The 16,903-nt window shown below is 39.1% G+C and overlaps 1 protein-coding gene across 1 annotated transcript in view; it reads right to left on the bottom strand.

Moving 5' to 3' along the window:
- Positions 1-2,382: 2,382 nt before the first annotated feature.
- The window catches only part of rbfox3a (RNA binding fox-1 homolog 3a), a 264,526-nt gene continuing 250,005 nt past the window's right edge, over positions 2,383-16,903 (bottom strand). The window contains exons 9-13 of the mRNA XM_073867060.1: positions 15,394-15,526; positions 13,753-13,792; positions 10,879-10,943; positions 7,212-7,290; positions 2,383-4,051 (exon numbers count right to left, since the gene is read on the bottom strand). Of these exons, the coding sequence (XP_073723161.1) occupies positions 4,007-4,051; positions 7,212-7,290; positions 10,879-10,943; positions 13,753-13,792; positions 15,394-15,526 (362 nt within the window). The 3' untranslated portion in view covers positions 2,383-4,006. The remainder of the gene's footprint in view (positions 4,052-7,211; positions 7,291-10,878; positions 10,944-13,752; positions 13,793-15,393; positions 15,527-16,903) is intronic.

Genomic DNA, 16,903 nt, shown 5'->3' with positions numbered 1-16,903 from the left:
GTCCCAAACGAGACAAAAGGGTCCCTTTAAGCGAAACAATTGTCATTCTTGGCAAAAAACAAATAAAAAATTCACCTCCAAACCACAACTTTGTGTCTTCCTCCAGACCCGCCAGCGCAACCTCACGTAATACGTCATCGCGTCAAGAGGTCACGGTTACGTATGCGTAACTACGCCCCAGTGTTTAAAAGTGTGGAGAAAGAGGACCGTTCTGACGTTGTTGTATGTGGAATGATACTAATTAATGTCTTTGTGTCAGTTTATTGTTTTTAAATGGTCCGCAAATGTACGTTTCATGTAACACGTGACCTTTGCGCTAGCTCGTTACACAGCCGGAGAAAGATGAGAAGTTGTGGTTTAAAAGTGCATATTTTTAATTTTTAAATTTTAATTCTTGCCAAAAATTACAATCGTTTCGCTAGATAAGACCCTTATGCCTCATTTGGGATCGTTGGGGAGTCCTTTGAAACTGCAATTTTAAACTACATTAAAATTGTTAAGTGTTGGGGTCCATTAAAGTCCATTAAAATGAGAAAAATCCTGGAATGTTTTCCTCAAAAAACTAAATTTCTTTTCGACCGATCAAAGAAAGACATCAACATTTTGGATAACATGGTGGTGAGTAAATTATCTGGATGTTTTTTAAGAAAATGGACTAATCCTTTAACTTTTGCACAGTACTGTTTATATTTATATATGCTTGTATAAAGAGTGATTTAAACTGTGTTAGATAAATAGTAATCTGGATATTATTAAGTTAAAATAATTGGCTACACTGTAGACTTTCAAAATTTTGGTCTTTGTATTTATTTCCAGGGACCCCAAAACATTCTGGTGGACCCCTGGTTTATTATGACTAATATTTTTAACAGAAGATGAATCTTCGCATGAGATTTACTATTCTATTCTTTACTGTTACAACCCCTACTGTAGTGTATAATACCTCATATCTCTCTTTGTCTGTGTTTGTACCTCATTTTTAAAGCGGACGGCGTCTACAGAATTAACATAAACGTGATGGAGATTTCAGCGAGGAGCAGTAATTGCTCCCCCGTCATCTCTGTTGTTGCAGTGGGACGGTGGACGTCTCATCAGCTAGAGGGTGCAATAGACCGTTTTGTGCGGAAGACTTCTCTTTTTCCACATTACTGCACTGTGTTTATTTACAGAATGCTTTCTGAGCAGCAGAAGCGGCCTTGATTAAGTGCACGCTTTTTATGTGACATCTAACAGATTAAAACTGAAGGAAACCATGCTAGCGGCCGTCCTTCATGAATATTTGCTTTGCTACCGGGAGATGTGTTTGCATATCGGTTTTGTCGAGCATATTAGTGAGATTAGTATCAGTATATTATAGTAAATTAGGGAACACTGTGATAAATTAGTATATTAAGAAGCACTATAATAAATCACTGTTTGTATAATAAACACTACAATGGAAAGTATGCATCTTGTTAGATTGTAGTATTTGTCAGATATTTTCGTGTTCCTGTAGATCAATTGGTACAGCAAGGTCATAGGTTTGATCCCAGGACCCAGGGTATGCAATAAATTACACTTAAAAAAACGCTGGGTTATTTTCAAAAAGGGACAAATCTAGCCGTTGGGTTATATTAACCCTGAAAATGATTATATTTTATTCAACAACCCAGCATAGGTTAAAATCAGAAAGTCGTGTTCTTTTTCGTGTCATTTTATGTTTTTTTATTTTTATTTTCTTACCATTGAACCAAGCCCCTAAGGTGACATTGGAGTAAAAAAATCTAGTTTAGTTTCATGTGCTTTCGTGAAACTTTCATTTGCTCACGCAAATTTTTTTAAAAAAGTTTAGTTTTGCATGCTCACGTGAATCTATCGCATGCACACCTGAAACTACCACGTGCGCACCCGAAACCATCGCACGCGCACATGAAAGCGAAAGTTTCACGTGCTCACGCAACAGCTCCACGTGCACACGCGATAGTTTCATGTGTGCACGCGAAACTAAACGCGATAGTTTCACGTGTGCACGCAAAACTAAACTCGATAGTTTCAGGTGTGCACGCGATAGCAATTACGTGAGGTTGCGCTGGCGCAAAGTTGTGGAGGAAGATGCAAAGTTGTGGTTTAAAAGTGCATATTTGTAATTTTCCATTTTAATTCTTGACAAAAATGACAATCTCTTCGCTAGATAAGACCCTTATGCCTCGTTTGGGATCATTTAGAGTCATTTGAAGCTGCAATTTTAAACTGCATTAAAACTGTTAAGTTTTGGGGTCCATTAAAGTCCGTTAAATTGAGAAAAATCTTGGAATGTTTTCCTCAAAAAACATAATTTTTTCTCAACTGAACAAAGAAAGACATCCACATTTTGGATGACATGGTGGTGAGTAAATTATCTGGATTTTAGACCAATCCTTTAACATATTACTCAATACCAAAATACAGGAAATATGTACACAAAATTAAAAACAGTTTCGTGTGCACGTGAAACTAAACGCAATAGTTTCAGGTGCGCACGCGACAGTTTGAGAGGCTCACGCAATAGTTTCAAGTGCGCATGCAAAACCAAACCTTATTTAATTTTTGCTCCATGTCCCCTTGCGGTTGGGGTTAGAATCACTTTCTGTTACATTTTTAGACATCCTGACCCAAACCCTAAGCACCAATGATTTAAAAATAGGAAAAAAAGAGAGAAAACTATAAATGACACAAAAAAGAAAGTCATGCCATGGACACAAATAAATTAATCAAATTTTTTGTGACGCACGACCCAATGGTTTGGGTTTGTTCCTTATTGACCCAACGCTGAGGTTGAAAATAACCAGTATTTTTGAGATTGTAAAGCTAGTCGCTTTGTATAAAAGCATCTGCCAAATGCATTAATAATGTAAATGTAAAAATAATAATTAAATACGTTTTTACAGTTATTGCCTGTAACCAAAAAAATATTGGTTTGTAGTTTTGCATATGTGAAAATTGTTATGTATATATTGCTTTGCTTTTTGAAAAATTATAAAAATAAATAATTTTACTGTAAAAAAGGAGAAAATGAGTAAAATGCCATTAACATCCTCTAAAATCATTTTAAGCACATCTGTGGCAATGGAATACCTTATATAAATTGATTTTCTGCTTTTTTACAAATATTAAAAAAATGTCTTCTCAGATAACACACAGCAGCGATCATACAGCTATGAATGTTCATTGAGTTATAGTATAACACAGTATGGAAAAGAGGGTGTGACAGAGGCTTTGAGTGACAGAAAAAGACTATAAATGAGTATCACTTTAAAAGAGTATTAATGAAAGTATCCATTTATCAGTTTGAATACCACTATAATATAATTTCAGTAAACAATCATAGACTCCAAGCTGGAGCTTGATAAATAAATGCTTGTATGCATATTTCCCCTTAGAAAAAAAAATAGTAAGGCTATATTATTCATTTTCAGATAACATACTGTATGCAAACCTCCATTTTTTTATATTTAATAAATAGCACTGGGCGTTTAAGCAGACGCGTGGGGTTTTTAATTCAAAGACTGTAAATATATGTATGCCTGTGAGATTAACACCGCTGCTGTTTTGCTCGAAATGCTCATTGCTGTGCCATTTACCAAGGCAAATAAACTCACTTCCTCTCCCTGTCCACATAAATCAGCTGAGCTCATGCCCATTAATCTAAACCGAGACGAAATGAGAAAACTTACTGGACAGCGCCCATCTGCCCCGCCTTCCTCTCTGTCACTCAGCCCCTCCCCTCCCAGACCACACATTTCAATACAAACAAAACACATTCAAATCAATACTAAAGCAACAGAAATGCCGAGTAACCTCAAGATTGCACGTGATATATAAAGAGGTTTCGCATAAATGTCAAGAGATTGACGGACTGTTCAGGAAAAGGTCGGTCGTGACCTGGAGGCTTTTTGCTCTATTTAGCTTCCTGGGGAAGGTGGAGGTGGGTTGTTTGTTTGTTTTTGTTTGTTTGTTTGTTTGTTTTGTCGGGGGATTGATTCTCTCTCTAGTAGGGTGTGAAGCGACTGTACCCTCCTCTGTATAGGCTAGCCTGCAACATCAAAGATGAAAAACAAAAAGGTTCCAATCAGTATTGAATAGATTTCGGAGGGGTGTAGTTTAATTTAAATTTTCTTCCCTTTTTGTCTCATTTTTCTTTTTAATTTGGTATGATTTATAGGTTTTATTTTAATTCGGTGGGTGTCAGAGTTCAGAGTTATACAGAATTTTATAGTAGCAATTTTTTTTTGTCTTTTCTAGGAATTCATTTGTATTTTATGAGTTGGCTAATTCGCATGAATTTGTGCGACCACATTCGTACCTTTACTTTCGTTATATTAATATTTTTTGTATAAAAACATACAATTTACTTTGTACGATTTCATACACATTTGCCAACTCGTAAAATATGTACGAATTCCCCGTGAGATCAGGTTGGTTGTTTTATCGAAATTTTACAATACACTACAGCTTTATCACGGCTATCCAGTGTTGCGGAAAGTTACTTTTAAAATTAATGCATTAAGTTTTAATAATTGCGTTACTTAGTTACTTTTCATGGAAAGTAATGCTTACGTTACTTTTTAGTTACTTTTGCGTTACTTTTTCTTACTTGGCTGAGGCTTGATCTCTTTCAGGCCTTGCAAGTGTTTTTTATGATCGCAAAAATGTCAAGCTCTGGCCTGCCATCTCCGTTTCTGAATCAAACTGTTCCTGCTCAGGCGCACAGAGTGCTTAATTCTACGTTAAAATGTTCAGCTTAATTTAGTACAATATTTTTAAATTAAACAGAAAAGTAACTCGCTACTTTTTAAAAAAAGTAACCCAAATATTAATGTGTACGTCTATAAAGTAATGCGTTACTTTACTTGTTACTTCAAAAAAGTAATATTATTACCTGATGCACGTTACTTGTAATGCGTTACCCCCAACATTGCGTCTATCTGCTTCTCGGATCTATCTTACATGCACAACTTTCTCAGGCCTCCCTTTAATCGGACAGCGGTAGTGCCTGCTCACTTTTAACCAAATACAAAAAAACTTCAAAGGCTCTGGGCCCGTTCTTCTCAGCTCCAATCCTGTCCAAAATACACGCGCCTTAAACGTGGTATGAATTCTGTTCAAACAGAGAGCAAAGCAAACCAATTTTTTTCTAAATCTCCGAGGAGCTCATTATTAAATACTTTTACTTGTGATCTGCTGGTCAAATATGATTAAATCGTATTCATTTCATTCTCAGCAGACCCGAAAAGGGTTCAGCTTTTTTCGTCGCCAACCGGTTTGATCCTGACATCGTTCAGAACTCTGAGTGCCCACTGCACCCCCAGCGGCCCAAAATCCACAAGGGGAGTGCCGTTCATGGGGGTGAAGAATATTTGCTATGTATTAAAGTGGCAAATTGAAGTCTCGAGAAAGGGAGGAAAATTTGAAAAAACAAAAAAAAAGGAGGCAAAAAAGCAACACAGGCCACAGTTTTAATTAAGTAAATGAAGAGGAAAAATGGTCTTAATTAATGAAAGCTTTTAGCTAGCAGCTGCACCGGGGAACAGGACGGTTTTGAGAATCACACGGATGTCGACTTGGTAAATTCTAGTCATTTGTCTCAGACAGAGTGTTTGTCCAATAAGCCTCATGGGCAGGGGGGAGGTGGGTGCGATGGAATCTCTTTTCCTTCGTTCATTTTTGTCGCTTTCTCTCTATCTCGCGCTTTTCTTTAATCTCCCACGGCACGCTGCTGCACGCGCTTGATGGTCGTTAATCTTGAGAAAAGTCCCGGCCAACAACCGCAAAAAAACAAATCATAAAGAGATTTCTGCTTTTGTCTTCAGATAGGAGTTTGTAATTTTTCATCTTTGATGTTAGCTGCAAAAGCTAGCTAAAAACAAACATTAACAGGACGGCTATCCCCACATCATGTTAAGAGGGCTGATATGCAAAGGAAAATGACTCATTGCTAAACCAATAACTTGTCAGTATGCTGGGAAACCCCCGCGTTTAATGAGATATAAAGTGCCTTAGATCCATCGTGATAAACTGTCACGTACACATATAACATGAACAAGCTAATGGTGATGAGACTCAGAGTCATATAGATATACATCTATACTTGCAAATGTATATCAAATATATACATCAGGGTCCAAAATTAACAATTAATGTATTAAGCTTGGTTTAAATTGCTCATGTCATTTACATAAGTAAAGATGAACTACAAAAAAATTGTTCTTCATTTCATTTTTTCCCTCTTTGTGGCAACTTATATAGTAGCCCCAAAAAGTATTTTAATACCTATGCCACACTTAAAAATGTATGAATGTATGCATTTTATTACAAACTATCAAGCCAAGTGGCAACGATGTTGAGGTGATACAGCACTAATGCATTTATCAAGCAAAATGTTTTTCATTATAAAAAATAGATAAAAAGTAAATAAAAAGCACTTTCAGGTTGTCAAGGTCTGTCCACAGCTAATGTGATTCTGTCACAACACTGCAAAGACATCTGTACGATTTTGCGAATAATATAAGAAAACTAAGCAGATACATTACATCTCCGAAACATATCACCTTGGGACCAGTTAATGAGTCGCAATTGAAATATTAGCTTGGAAAAGCAAAGTTAATTCTGGGACAAACTCATTTGTTTCATTTTGCAGATGCCACTTGGTCTGACATTTATCTAATGCAGTTATCTAATGCAACGTAATTCATACATTAGGTGTGACTTTAGTGTCCAAAACCCACTTATTAAGCCACCAAAGTAAAAATGAGCAATGAATCTCAATTTGTTTAATCTGCACGACTGTCACAAAAAATAAGATCTATATAAATTTCCAAATACATACATATACATTCATAGCAAAACGCAGTCACATTAATAGTAAAAATATTAACAACCATTACATTTTCAGAAAAATGCATAAAGGCAGGCGTTGTAAAAAATTAATTTTGGACCCTTTATGTATATATGTATATCATGCACAATGTTACAGATCTCAGCCACCCCAACTACACATCTGCAGTCTATAGCTTATACACACTTCTTTTTATTTGATTAAATTAAAAGATCTACTGTTAAATGATATATACCTGCATTGTTACTTGTGCACTGAGATTTCCCTGTTGTGCTGTACTGTATGTTGTTGAGGTGTTTGGGTCTGTAGACACGTTAGGGCATGGATAAATGTTTCATGCATCAAGATCTAAACTCACCATAGTGCCGACGCTGTACGTGGCTGCAGGTCCAATCGTGTGGTGATAAGGGTCTGCTGTTGCATAGACTCTGCCATAGCTACAGGGTAAAGAAAGAAAGAAAGATGGAGGGGCATTGAAGCTTCGAAAAGATAGTACTGCATGCTCCAGTGATCTCTGTTCACTAGATCTATTATCACTACATGCTTCTCTCTTTCTCTCTCTCTCTGGTGCACTTTTTGCCTTTCTGATAAAAATGCAATCATTGGCTTGCCATAAATACAATGTATAAAGGTAAAAGTGTGAAAGTGATCAGTGATCTGTTATTGTTTTGGTGCACCAGAAGTATTTCATCTTCTGATGATATGGTTAAATTGACGGTAGAGGAAAAAAACACTCGAAGAAAACGGTAGATTACTGTAAGGAGGAGAGGATCATATGAAGAAAACCGCTTTTCAATTTATCGCACTTATTTTTTTAATAGAGTGCAATTATTATTTTGGTAGTATTGCATAGCACTCCTTCCTATTTAAAAAAAGCTCAATAAGATATAAAATGTTTATTAAATAGCTCAAAAAGTTATAAAATTAACTTTACGTTTGCATTCTCATTTAAGCTCTTAATTTTTCGCTAGAAAATAGCTCAGCTTTTTATTTCCGTCCCATTAGGCATCCTGTTAAATTTATTACCATTTTGTAAACAATCTAGTTAAAATTAATACATTTTAAGTGCATGAGCTTTACCGGCGCATATTTAGGCAAGTGTAGCATATCCTTTAACTCAGAACAAAATATAAAAGTAAAGACAGGGGGTGCAGGAGACATTCATGGATACATATGGATTTTGTGTTGTTTTGTGTGTATAAAGAACAGAGAGAGAGAGAGAGAAAGAAAGAGAGGCAGAGTTTGTCTTCATAGCTCTCTTTATACTTCCCATGCTCCTTTGCGCTCTCTCTTGTTTACCCCGACTGCACTGTAAAGACACACGGGGCTGGTGGCGGCAGTCGCGTTCGACTCTTTTCATTGGTACCGGTTTGGAACTAATTCCTTCAAGATGGGTCTTACTTCTTCCTTTATTTATTTATTAACCCCCTTCTTCATTTGTTGACTTTCCCTACAAACACACGCTTGCAAATGAGAGCCTGCGAGAAGCAGATAAGGCAGGCCGAGTCGGGTGCCGAGGGCACGGACTGAGAAAGGAGAAAAGAGGTGGGGGGAATCCTGGCCCCAGACATGCTATTACAATACATATGGAAATACTATCGGATCTGACCAGGTTTTTGTCGTCCGGGATTATTACAACATCAAAGGTCAGACCGACTCAGTGGAGTGAGAAAGAGGAGCAGAGCGGATTTAAAATGCCTATGAAAGGTGGGAATCCCCGAAACATTCCAGCTGGATGGAGCTACTTAACCTACAACTTAACCAGGCCGGAATGAACGACCCATCCTAAAGTAAACCTGTAATGTTCCAGACTCTCATGCTGTAGAGGCGTGAAGCGCGAGTGATTTCAATGTTAAGTCAATGTGAAGACGCGTTGACGCACGTCTGGAGGTCTCGCGGCACGAATGAGGCATTTAGCGCGGCACGGTAGACGCGATTCCGCCTCATTTGCACGTCTAGTTCGCGCAAATGGCGCGAATTGAGCGTTGCCGCAGCAAACATGCGAGTTGAAAAATTTGAACTTTGTTGAAAAAACGCGCCACATTAACCAATCAGGAGCTTGCTTTAGTAGTGACGTGATTACAAAAAGTGAGCGGAGTTGGAGAAGCCCCTCCCATGACGCAAATTTCCGCGTGAATGTCTCGATGACTAGAATTTCTTGCGCGAATGAAGCAAGTACACTCAAACTGTTCAAGCGGCAAACTGGGCGCGGTAGACGCGATTTTGACGACTGGTGTAAACCCACGGTCAGGCAACTACAAGGACTCCATTATTTAAAATGCAAGTTATTAACTTGACCAATTATTATGACATTATGCTAAACTATTACTTGTGCATGCACTACCATGTCAAAGGATGCTGCATAACAATTTTCCCTTCAAGGGGTGACTTCTTTGTCAAGTAAACACTTCATTTTAAACCCCTCCACTATGACATATCAAATCAGCATGTGAAATGCAAAGCTGGCTTATGTGAAAGTGATGAGGTGAAAGAGGAGCGATACAGAATGAGGTACAGGGAGTAAAAGGTAACACAGGAAGGAGGGCTAAAGTAAGCACAGTGCAATGCCAGTCCTGTCACCTGCTCTGATGTGGATCTGTGCTCGGCTCTGATAAATCTTACATTATCTGGGCTCTTCAGGCTAGCAGGCAGGGCCGTGGCTTATCGGCACTGACACGCTCAATCTTGCCTAGATTAAACCAGTGCCTGTCCTGATCCAACCTGACAGGGTCCCCACAGGTCCTGGATAAATTACTCACAACCCTGCACCACCTTAGTCTTCGCACACTCTCAACCCCGCGGCCTGAAGCGAGCGAGCTAAGTGGTTAGGGACTCCAGGTTAAATTCGAGTTCAACGGTGAGTGTGTATCAGTGATAGAGCGACAATTTCTAAATGATCTCATTTAACCCCCGTTAATGTGAGAGCAAATCTATTTTGTAATGCTGGTCAGCTCAAAAACGCTTGTTAAGAATTTAAAGGCGCACTCAATGATTTTTGTTTAAGCTGAGGTGGCAGTTGCATTTGGGCTTGTACTGACACCTAGTGGCTTGGATGCTGCATAACACTTGTTTATTTGCGTTCATCCATGATTCAAGTGTTTGGGGCATGCTGAGGTAGATTGTGTAGTATTCTCAACATGTCAGCCCCTATGAAGCTCCAAGTAAATAAAAAAGCTTTCAATAAGCTACCAGTACGATAATTTTAAAGGAAAACACCACTGTTTTTCAAAATGTTACTATGTTTGTACCTCAGCCTAGACAAATTAATAAATGCCTATCTTTTTTTCAATGCGTGCACTTAATCTTTGTAAAGCGCGTCGCAAATGTGTTAGCATTTAGCCTAGCCCCATTCATTCCTTAGGATCCAAACAGAGATGAATTTAGAAGGCTTTAGGATTTAGTAGTTACACGAGTAAGTATGGTGGCACAAAATAAAACTCGACGATTTTTTAAGCGGATAAAAATGAGAACTATATTGTATGATGGAAGAGCACTTAGTTTGGAAGTGTTTGGTGGCTTCTAAATTCATCCCGGTTTGGATCCTAAGGAATTAATGGGGCTAGGCTAAATGCTAACACATTCGCGACGCGCTGTACAAAAATTAAGTGGACGCATTGAAAGAAGATAGGTATGTATTAATTCATCTAAATTGAGGTAAGAACATAGTAAAATATTGAAAAACAGTGGTGTTTTCCTTTAAAGTCTTGCTTGCGTATACTTGATTTTCAACATACTTTTATAAAAAGTACCCATTTTTTATGATTGAGTGCATCTTTAAATACACAGTAATTTTTTTTAAGAGTTGAACCATTTAAAAAGATAATATGCACCATTTAGGTACAGATATATATACATTTGGTACCAATATATACCTCTGATGCACTCTTCCAAAGCCCATTTGTCACATTTTTAAGTACCCTAGCATTCCAATGGCCTAAAAGCTAATAGACAAAGCCACAAACCTCCAATTTCGACCATCTGGCAATCAACAGAGGAAAAACATGCAAGCGCTGCTGGATTCTTACCTGTCACTGTAGGCTGCTGCGGCTGCCGCGGCTGGTTGGGCGTATCTGTATGCTGCATAGCCACCCTGTCAATTACATAAGGGCATCCGTCAGACACGTGCAAACAGCAGGGCATCGGTGACATGAAATCATGTTCTGTCACATTGTCCTCACAGACTGCCAAAGCTTTCCGAGCTCTGGAACCATCTGTCCAAAGTACTCAAGGTAATAACAATACAACCAGAGATTGTATAAGGAGAAGACAGACCAATTGTAGCAGGTAAATGTATGGGAAAAACATTACGCTCAATAAAAATCCAATCCAATACAAGCCAATCAAATTTTTAATAGCATTTATGCATTTGGCACACACTTTTATCTATACAGTGCATGCTTTCCCTGATATTCCAATGCACAACCGTGCACAGTGTTGTGCTCTACACATATGGCTCAGCCAAACAATTTCGATTTTTCAAATTTACTTGTATCTGAAGCCATACTTGTTACGATCCACATGCGCCCAAAAGATCGGTTTCAACCAGTATCCGTTTAAGAGCGCCGCTGAAGAGCCCCTTGTCAATGCTCACTAAAATCACCACTGAGTGATTTAGTTGGTATTTAGTGTGCCGATACAGCTTTTTGTGAGAAGTTGTGAGAAGCCTTTTTGTTTAATGGGAAATCAGATTGACTGCATTAGCTCTTCATATGGATCTCGGCACGGATACAGATGCCTAACAGCCCGAGTCCAAAAGTGAACCATCTGAGAACCTTCACTTATCTACGCTGAGTGCAGCGATACCGGCGCGACCGGCCACGTGCTTTTCCGCGGCGCATCAATCCCATCAATTGAAATGGCAGGGCTGGGCAACTATCGATCAGCGTGGTAAGTGGCAATCTGGTATAAACAATTAAAATCAGTCAATGTTTGCTTACTGCGAACGAACCAAATGGAAGATTTGGCTGAAGCTATTGAAGGGGCCTTTTAATTAATGTGGCTGGCCAATACGAGTCCCCTGGCTCCGCGCCCAGGGGAGCGGTCCTGACACGGAGAACGTGCTCATCAGCGGCTGGAGAACGACAACACTAAATATTGCTTGTATAAGCATTAGATGACATCTGACAAAGCTATTAATTGCTCCGTTCAAGCTGGCTATTAATAGCCGTGTTGTGAGAGGCATCCGATGACATTAACCGAGATTGTTAGCCGCAACGACACCGATGTTGTCTGCTAGTCTTCTTCCGGTGATATTTTGTGAACGCTTACATGAAAACATGCCATGCTTAAAACAACGGAGGATGTATTTGCTGGCTGTAAGTGCTTGGGCTGTTTATTGAAGTGTCTGTTTTAATGAAACAAAGCCGTGCTCTTTTGTTATTTTACCTCGGTGACATCACCGGTACATTATGTAAATAGTCAAAGTGCCAGAGCGTGTACAAGACCAAAACGTTGCGTGTACAAGATTGCACGCTGAATTATAGATGCTATTTTTCAGCACAAGATTAATGTCCGATGTTACTCTGCTAAGCTTTTGAAATCTAAGAAAAATCAGGTCATGGGCACAAAGTTGTACGCACTTTAATATCTGTGCTTTCACACACACAGATGAAGCTGTCTAAACTTTAGGTTGTTCGAAAAGTTGATCGGTGCTCTGCAAAGATGGATCGTGAAAATATTGGCAAGCAAAGGTACGCTACGTGCAAAAATAGTTCGGCTGCGAGATCCATCTGGGACCGGAGCCACAGTTCTGGCCACGAGTTTGCAAACTTGGCGGAGAACGTGCTATTGTGGATGCCAGGTAAATCTCGGTTATGTCCGTGCTCATCTGTCCCGTTTCAGATATAAATGTTGAACTGATTTCCATTTTGCATGCAGCGAGATAATCCCGAAAAGAGAAACGCACTCTCTGATCACCTGATTTACTAATACGTTCCGACGATCTGTCAAAAACAATATGGCTCGGGTCGAATCTCAGGCTTTAGCACGAGGCTCCAGGCTGGATTTTAATGGAAGACGAGCGAAGGGCGGATCAAACGCGTGCCACAAATTAAATGGAAAAACACCGTAACGTCGACTTCGTCTACTTGATCCGCCCTGATTTTCACCCACTAGTCAGTGATAGAGATAAAACATGGGAGCGTAAGGGTGCACAAGGTTCATCTTACATACATTAGCATTGGCGTTACGTCTGCCCAAAGAGGTGTCGCTGTTGGAAGAGGTCAAACCGTGTGTGATTTTATTGTGGCATGTAGTGGGACCCTAACAGGGCTTTTAGTATGGCACAAATGGGCCATCTTAGTGGATTCACACATGGTGACCTAACTAGACCCTTGGCCTTATAAAAGATTCAAGACCAGCTGCTCAAGTTAGTCTCAGTGATAGGAGGAGCTGTCTCTCATCTATCTCGTCTGACTCTTACACTCTCAAAAAAGGTACAAACACACATACAGAGTGCATATTGGTACCTCAAAGACACATGTTTATGTACATATCTGTACATAAATGGGTCATTTTTAAAACTTACCATCCCAGTGACAGCTTTTGTAACTTTTTCTAAGAGTGTACAATGACACATGATTTATTTGGTGCCCCATCTTCATTTGGTAGATCTTACAAGCTGTGCAGTGTCCAGGGTTATTTTAGTTGTGCAAATATATATTTTTTTTTTTTATATTTTTGTTTTTCCATTTACTTTATTGTTTGCAAACTCATGTTTTATTTCTTTAGCTATTGTTTTATTGCTAATGGACATAAAAATCTGTTTCACTGCTAGTTTCCAATTTGTTGCAGTTATAAAAATTTGATAATAACCTTGGCACCGACTTCAGGTTGTTTTTTTCATTTCCTCACTCCATGTGTTGAATACAGTGGAAAAACTAAGGAGGTTGTATACTCACGTAGATTTCAGCACCGTAGAAGCCATCTTGGTAAACCACACTGCAAAAACACAACAAGAAATAACAAAACACAATACATCAGTGTGGAGCGTCTATGGAGTTTCCTCACGCTGTATAAAGGAGGAAATAAATTATGTAGCATCGCATTCATTCACCAGACAACACAATGCACTGCAGACTGAGAGGATGGAAAAAACCAGAAGATTTAGAAAGATGGCCATTTTCTGTGCTTAGAGAAAAACAATGTTGTTTTGTAATGGGCTTTGCTCTGTCTTGTCACTGGGGAAAACTAGCGGGACTTGCTAGTCCAGCCAGGCATTAGATTGTTATACACTTTATAGCCATAAAATGGCCATGCGGCAGTTTAAGGGAAGAGCACCTATAATGTAAAAATGGCCTCTTTAATGACTGTGATTTTAAAGGAATAGTTCACCAAATACTTTCATCATTGTTTTCCAACCCTTGTGACTTTCTGCTTTAAAACACAACACCGGTTGCCTATATAAGCGTATGGCAAGCTTTTTCTTTACGTGACAAATTTCATCCAATAATGGCACAAGCCTGGGTCGAAAAACAAGATGAGCTATTTGCACAGATCTTACAAGAATGTGTCATTTTTCAGCTCCCCTAGAGTGAAACATTTGATTTTTACCGTTTTGGAATCCATTCAGCCGATCTCCGAGTCTGGCGGTACTACTTTTAGCAAAGCTTAGCATCGCATCTTTAAATTTTCCGTCGGTCTTAGTACATGATGTAAGTACAGAAGAGTCAAGTTTTAAATAGGAAAAACATTGAAACTCTTGTTTTTAGCACGATGCTAATGGTCTGATCAGATTCAGTGGATTGTGCTAAGCTATGCTAAAAGTGGTACTGCCAGACCCGGAGATAAGCTGAATGTATTCCAAAATGGTAAAAATCTCATATTTAACTCTAGGGGAGCTGGAAAATGAGCATATTTAAAAAAAAATGGAGTGTCCCTTTAAAGGGTAATGCCCCAGTGACAGCGTGGGACTATTTTTGACCATTTTATTCTGACAATGTATGACTTCATTTAATGTGAAATATACAAAAATGGACGATTATAAGAAATAAAGTAGGGATGCACGATATATCGGCCAACATATAGTTATCGGCCGATAACTGCTTATTTTTATTATTATCGGTAATCGGTCTGATAGCAAAATTAGACCGATAAATGAAAGCCGATAAATGATGGATTATTTTGGTTTGTTGAACCACTTCACTTGCTCATTGCTGGCCATGTGGAGTTTTGATTGGTGCTTTCTGTGACATAGCACGAAGATGACACGTGTTGCGGGCTTAAGAAGAGTATGCTAGTCTAGCGCAAAGACAAGATGTCCGCGGTCTGCGAGTTTTTCATTGTGAAAATAATATGAATATTTATCGGCCTATAGATATCGGTTATCGGCCCCCAAATTTAAAGAGTTATCGGTTATCGCATCGGCCAAAATTTTCATATCGGTGCATCCCTAAAATAAAGCAATAATAAATGCCCACCCCAAACCTCACCCCTACATCTAACATCACTGGTGCGAAACGCATGAATGAGATCGTACAAATTCATAGCCACCCCGTAAAACAGTTACGAAATGAGAGTGTTCATGTTTTGGGGTGACTCACGCTCCGTAAGTGGGAATTGGAGGTGGCGGGGGCGCAGCGCGGAACGTGTTGTAGACGGCGCGTCCTCTGCCTCTCAAGTGAGCGCCCCTGTAAGCCACAGTCGCTCCTGCGGTGGCATAGGGAAAGCCTGTCACTGTGAAACAAAGAGAAAGGTACAGAGAGTCAGAGGTAAAAACACAACAGACATCTGACAAACATGTGACATAAGCTTTTGCTTTTAAAGGTGCACCTGTCACCACCAATCAGCTTTCAGTCTGTAATGTGACATCACACTGGCATGCTAAACCATGCTCAGGGACAACAATGATAGGGCTTTGAAACAACTCTGACTGTGTGTCAACATGTTGACACAACACATCAACAAGGACAAGTTTAAAGGGGTTAATCTCTATTCCATTGGTTCTCGAGAGGTTTTGTATCAGGTCCCAAACATTACACTGGACATCAGTTGGCGACCCAATACAGTACTTCTATCATTATACCCAAAATATCCTTAAATGTGTTTGCACCCCTCAACCAAATGTATAGACAGAGTCACATTAATCTAAATGCCGGGAGAAAGAGACGGTAAGGTATCCCTGTCTGGGGGAAACCTCTCGGTTGTGGTTGTCTCTGAAACCTTGAGCGTGGGGTTTGTGAGAGAGCGTGTTTGGCTGCTGTCCCGTTCTGGAGGGGTGTGTGCGAGGCAGGGGAGATGGTAGGCTGTTGTAGGTGAGACACAAGGTGCTGGCACGCGAGTCTGCGAGAGCAGATGGAGAGGATTGTTCTGAGTAGCAATCACAGGTTGGCTCCATCCCTCATCTCTCTCCCCCGCACACTTCCCCAGCCTCACACCACCGCTAGGGCCAGACCCTGCCCGGAGGAGAGCTGGGACAATTCAGGGTCAAGCCTCGGAGAGATAATTCAGCTATGCGCTTGTTAAGGAAAGAATCAAACATGTGATACAACGAAAAGGAAAGTTGGATGAATGAAGGAATTTCATAAAAAATATGTAGACGTTATGTTTCATCCTACATTAAAAAAAGCTGGAGTGTTGGGTCAAAAAGAGACGAATCTTGCCGTTGGGTGAAAATTTTTATATTCGACCCAACAATAGGTTAAAGTAACCCTGAAATTTGGGTTGAAACAACCCAGCATTGGTTAAGTTATAACCCAACAGGATGGGATCATCTTTTTTCACCCAATGATGGGTTTAAAAGACAGCATTTTTTAGAGAGTGAGCATCAAAAATAAAAATATGAAATAAAGACTGTATTAAAGGTCATTAAGATTAAGACATGTAATATTTTCTCCTACTCCAAAGTTGTATTACTGTAATGTGTCCACATGTTTTACTGTTTATTATATAATTAATAAATTATCTTTAAAATAGACACATAATAGAATATATATATATATATATATATATATATATAACAGTGAACATATGAAGAGTTTCGTTGCAAAACGAAATAAATCCATTTTTTAACATTTTTGTCAAAACATGTTTATTATTATGTGATCATGTTAT

Source organism: Misgurnus anguillicaudatus, chromosome 4 (genome assembly GCF_027580225.2).
Source record: "Misgurnus anguillicaudatus chromosome 4, ASM2758022v2, whole genome shotgun sequence".
Taxonomy (NCBI): domain Eukaryota; kingdom Metazoa; phylum Chordata; class Actinopteri; order Cypriniformes; family Cobitidae; genus Misgurnus; species Misgurnus anguillicaudatus.
The sequence above is the reverse complement of the archived record's forward strand: the minus strand, read 5'-3'. Positions and strand labels throughout refer to the sequence as shown.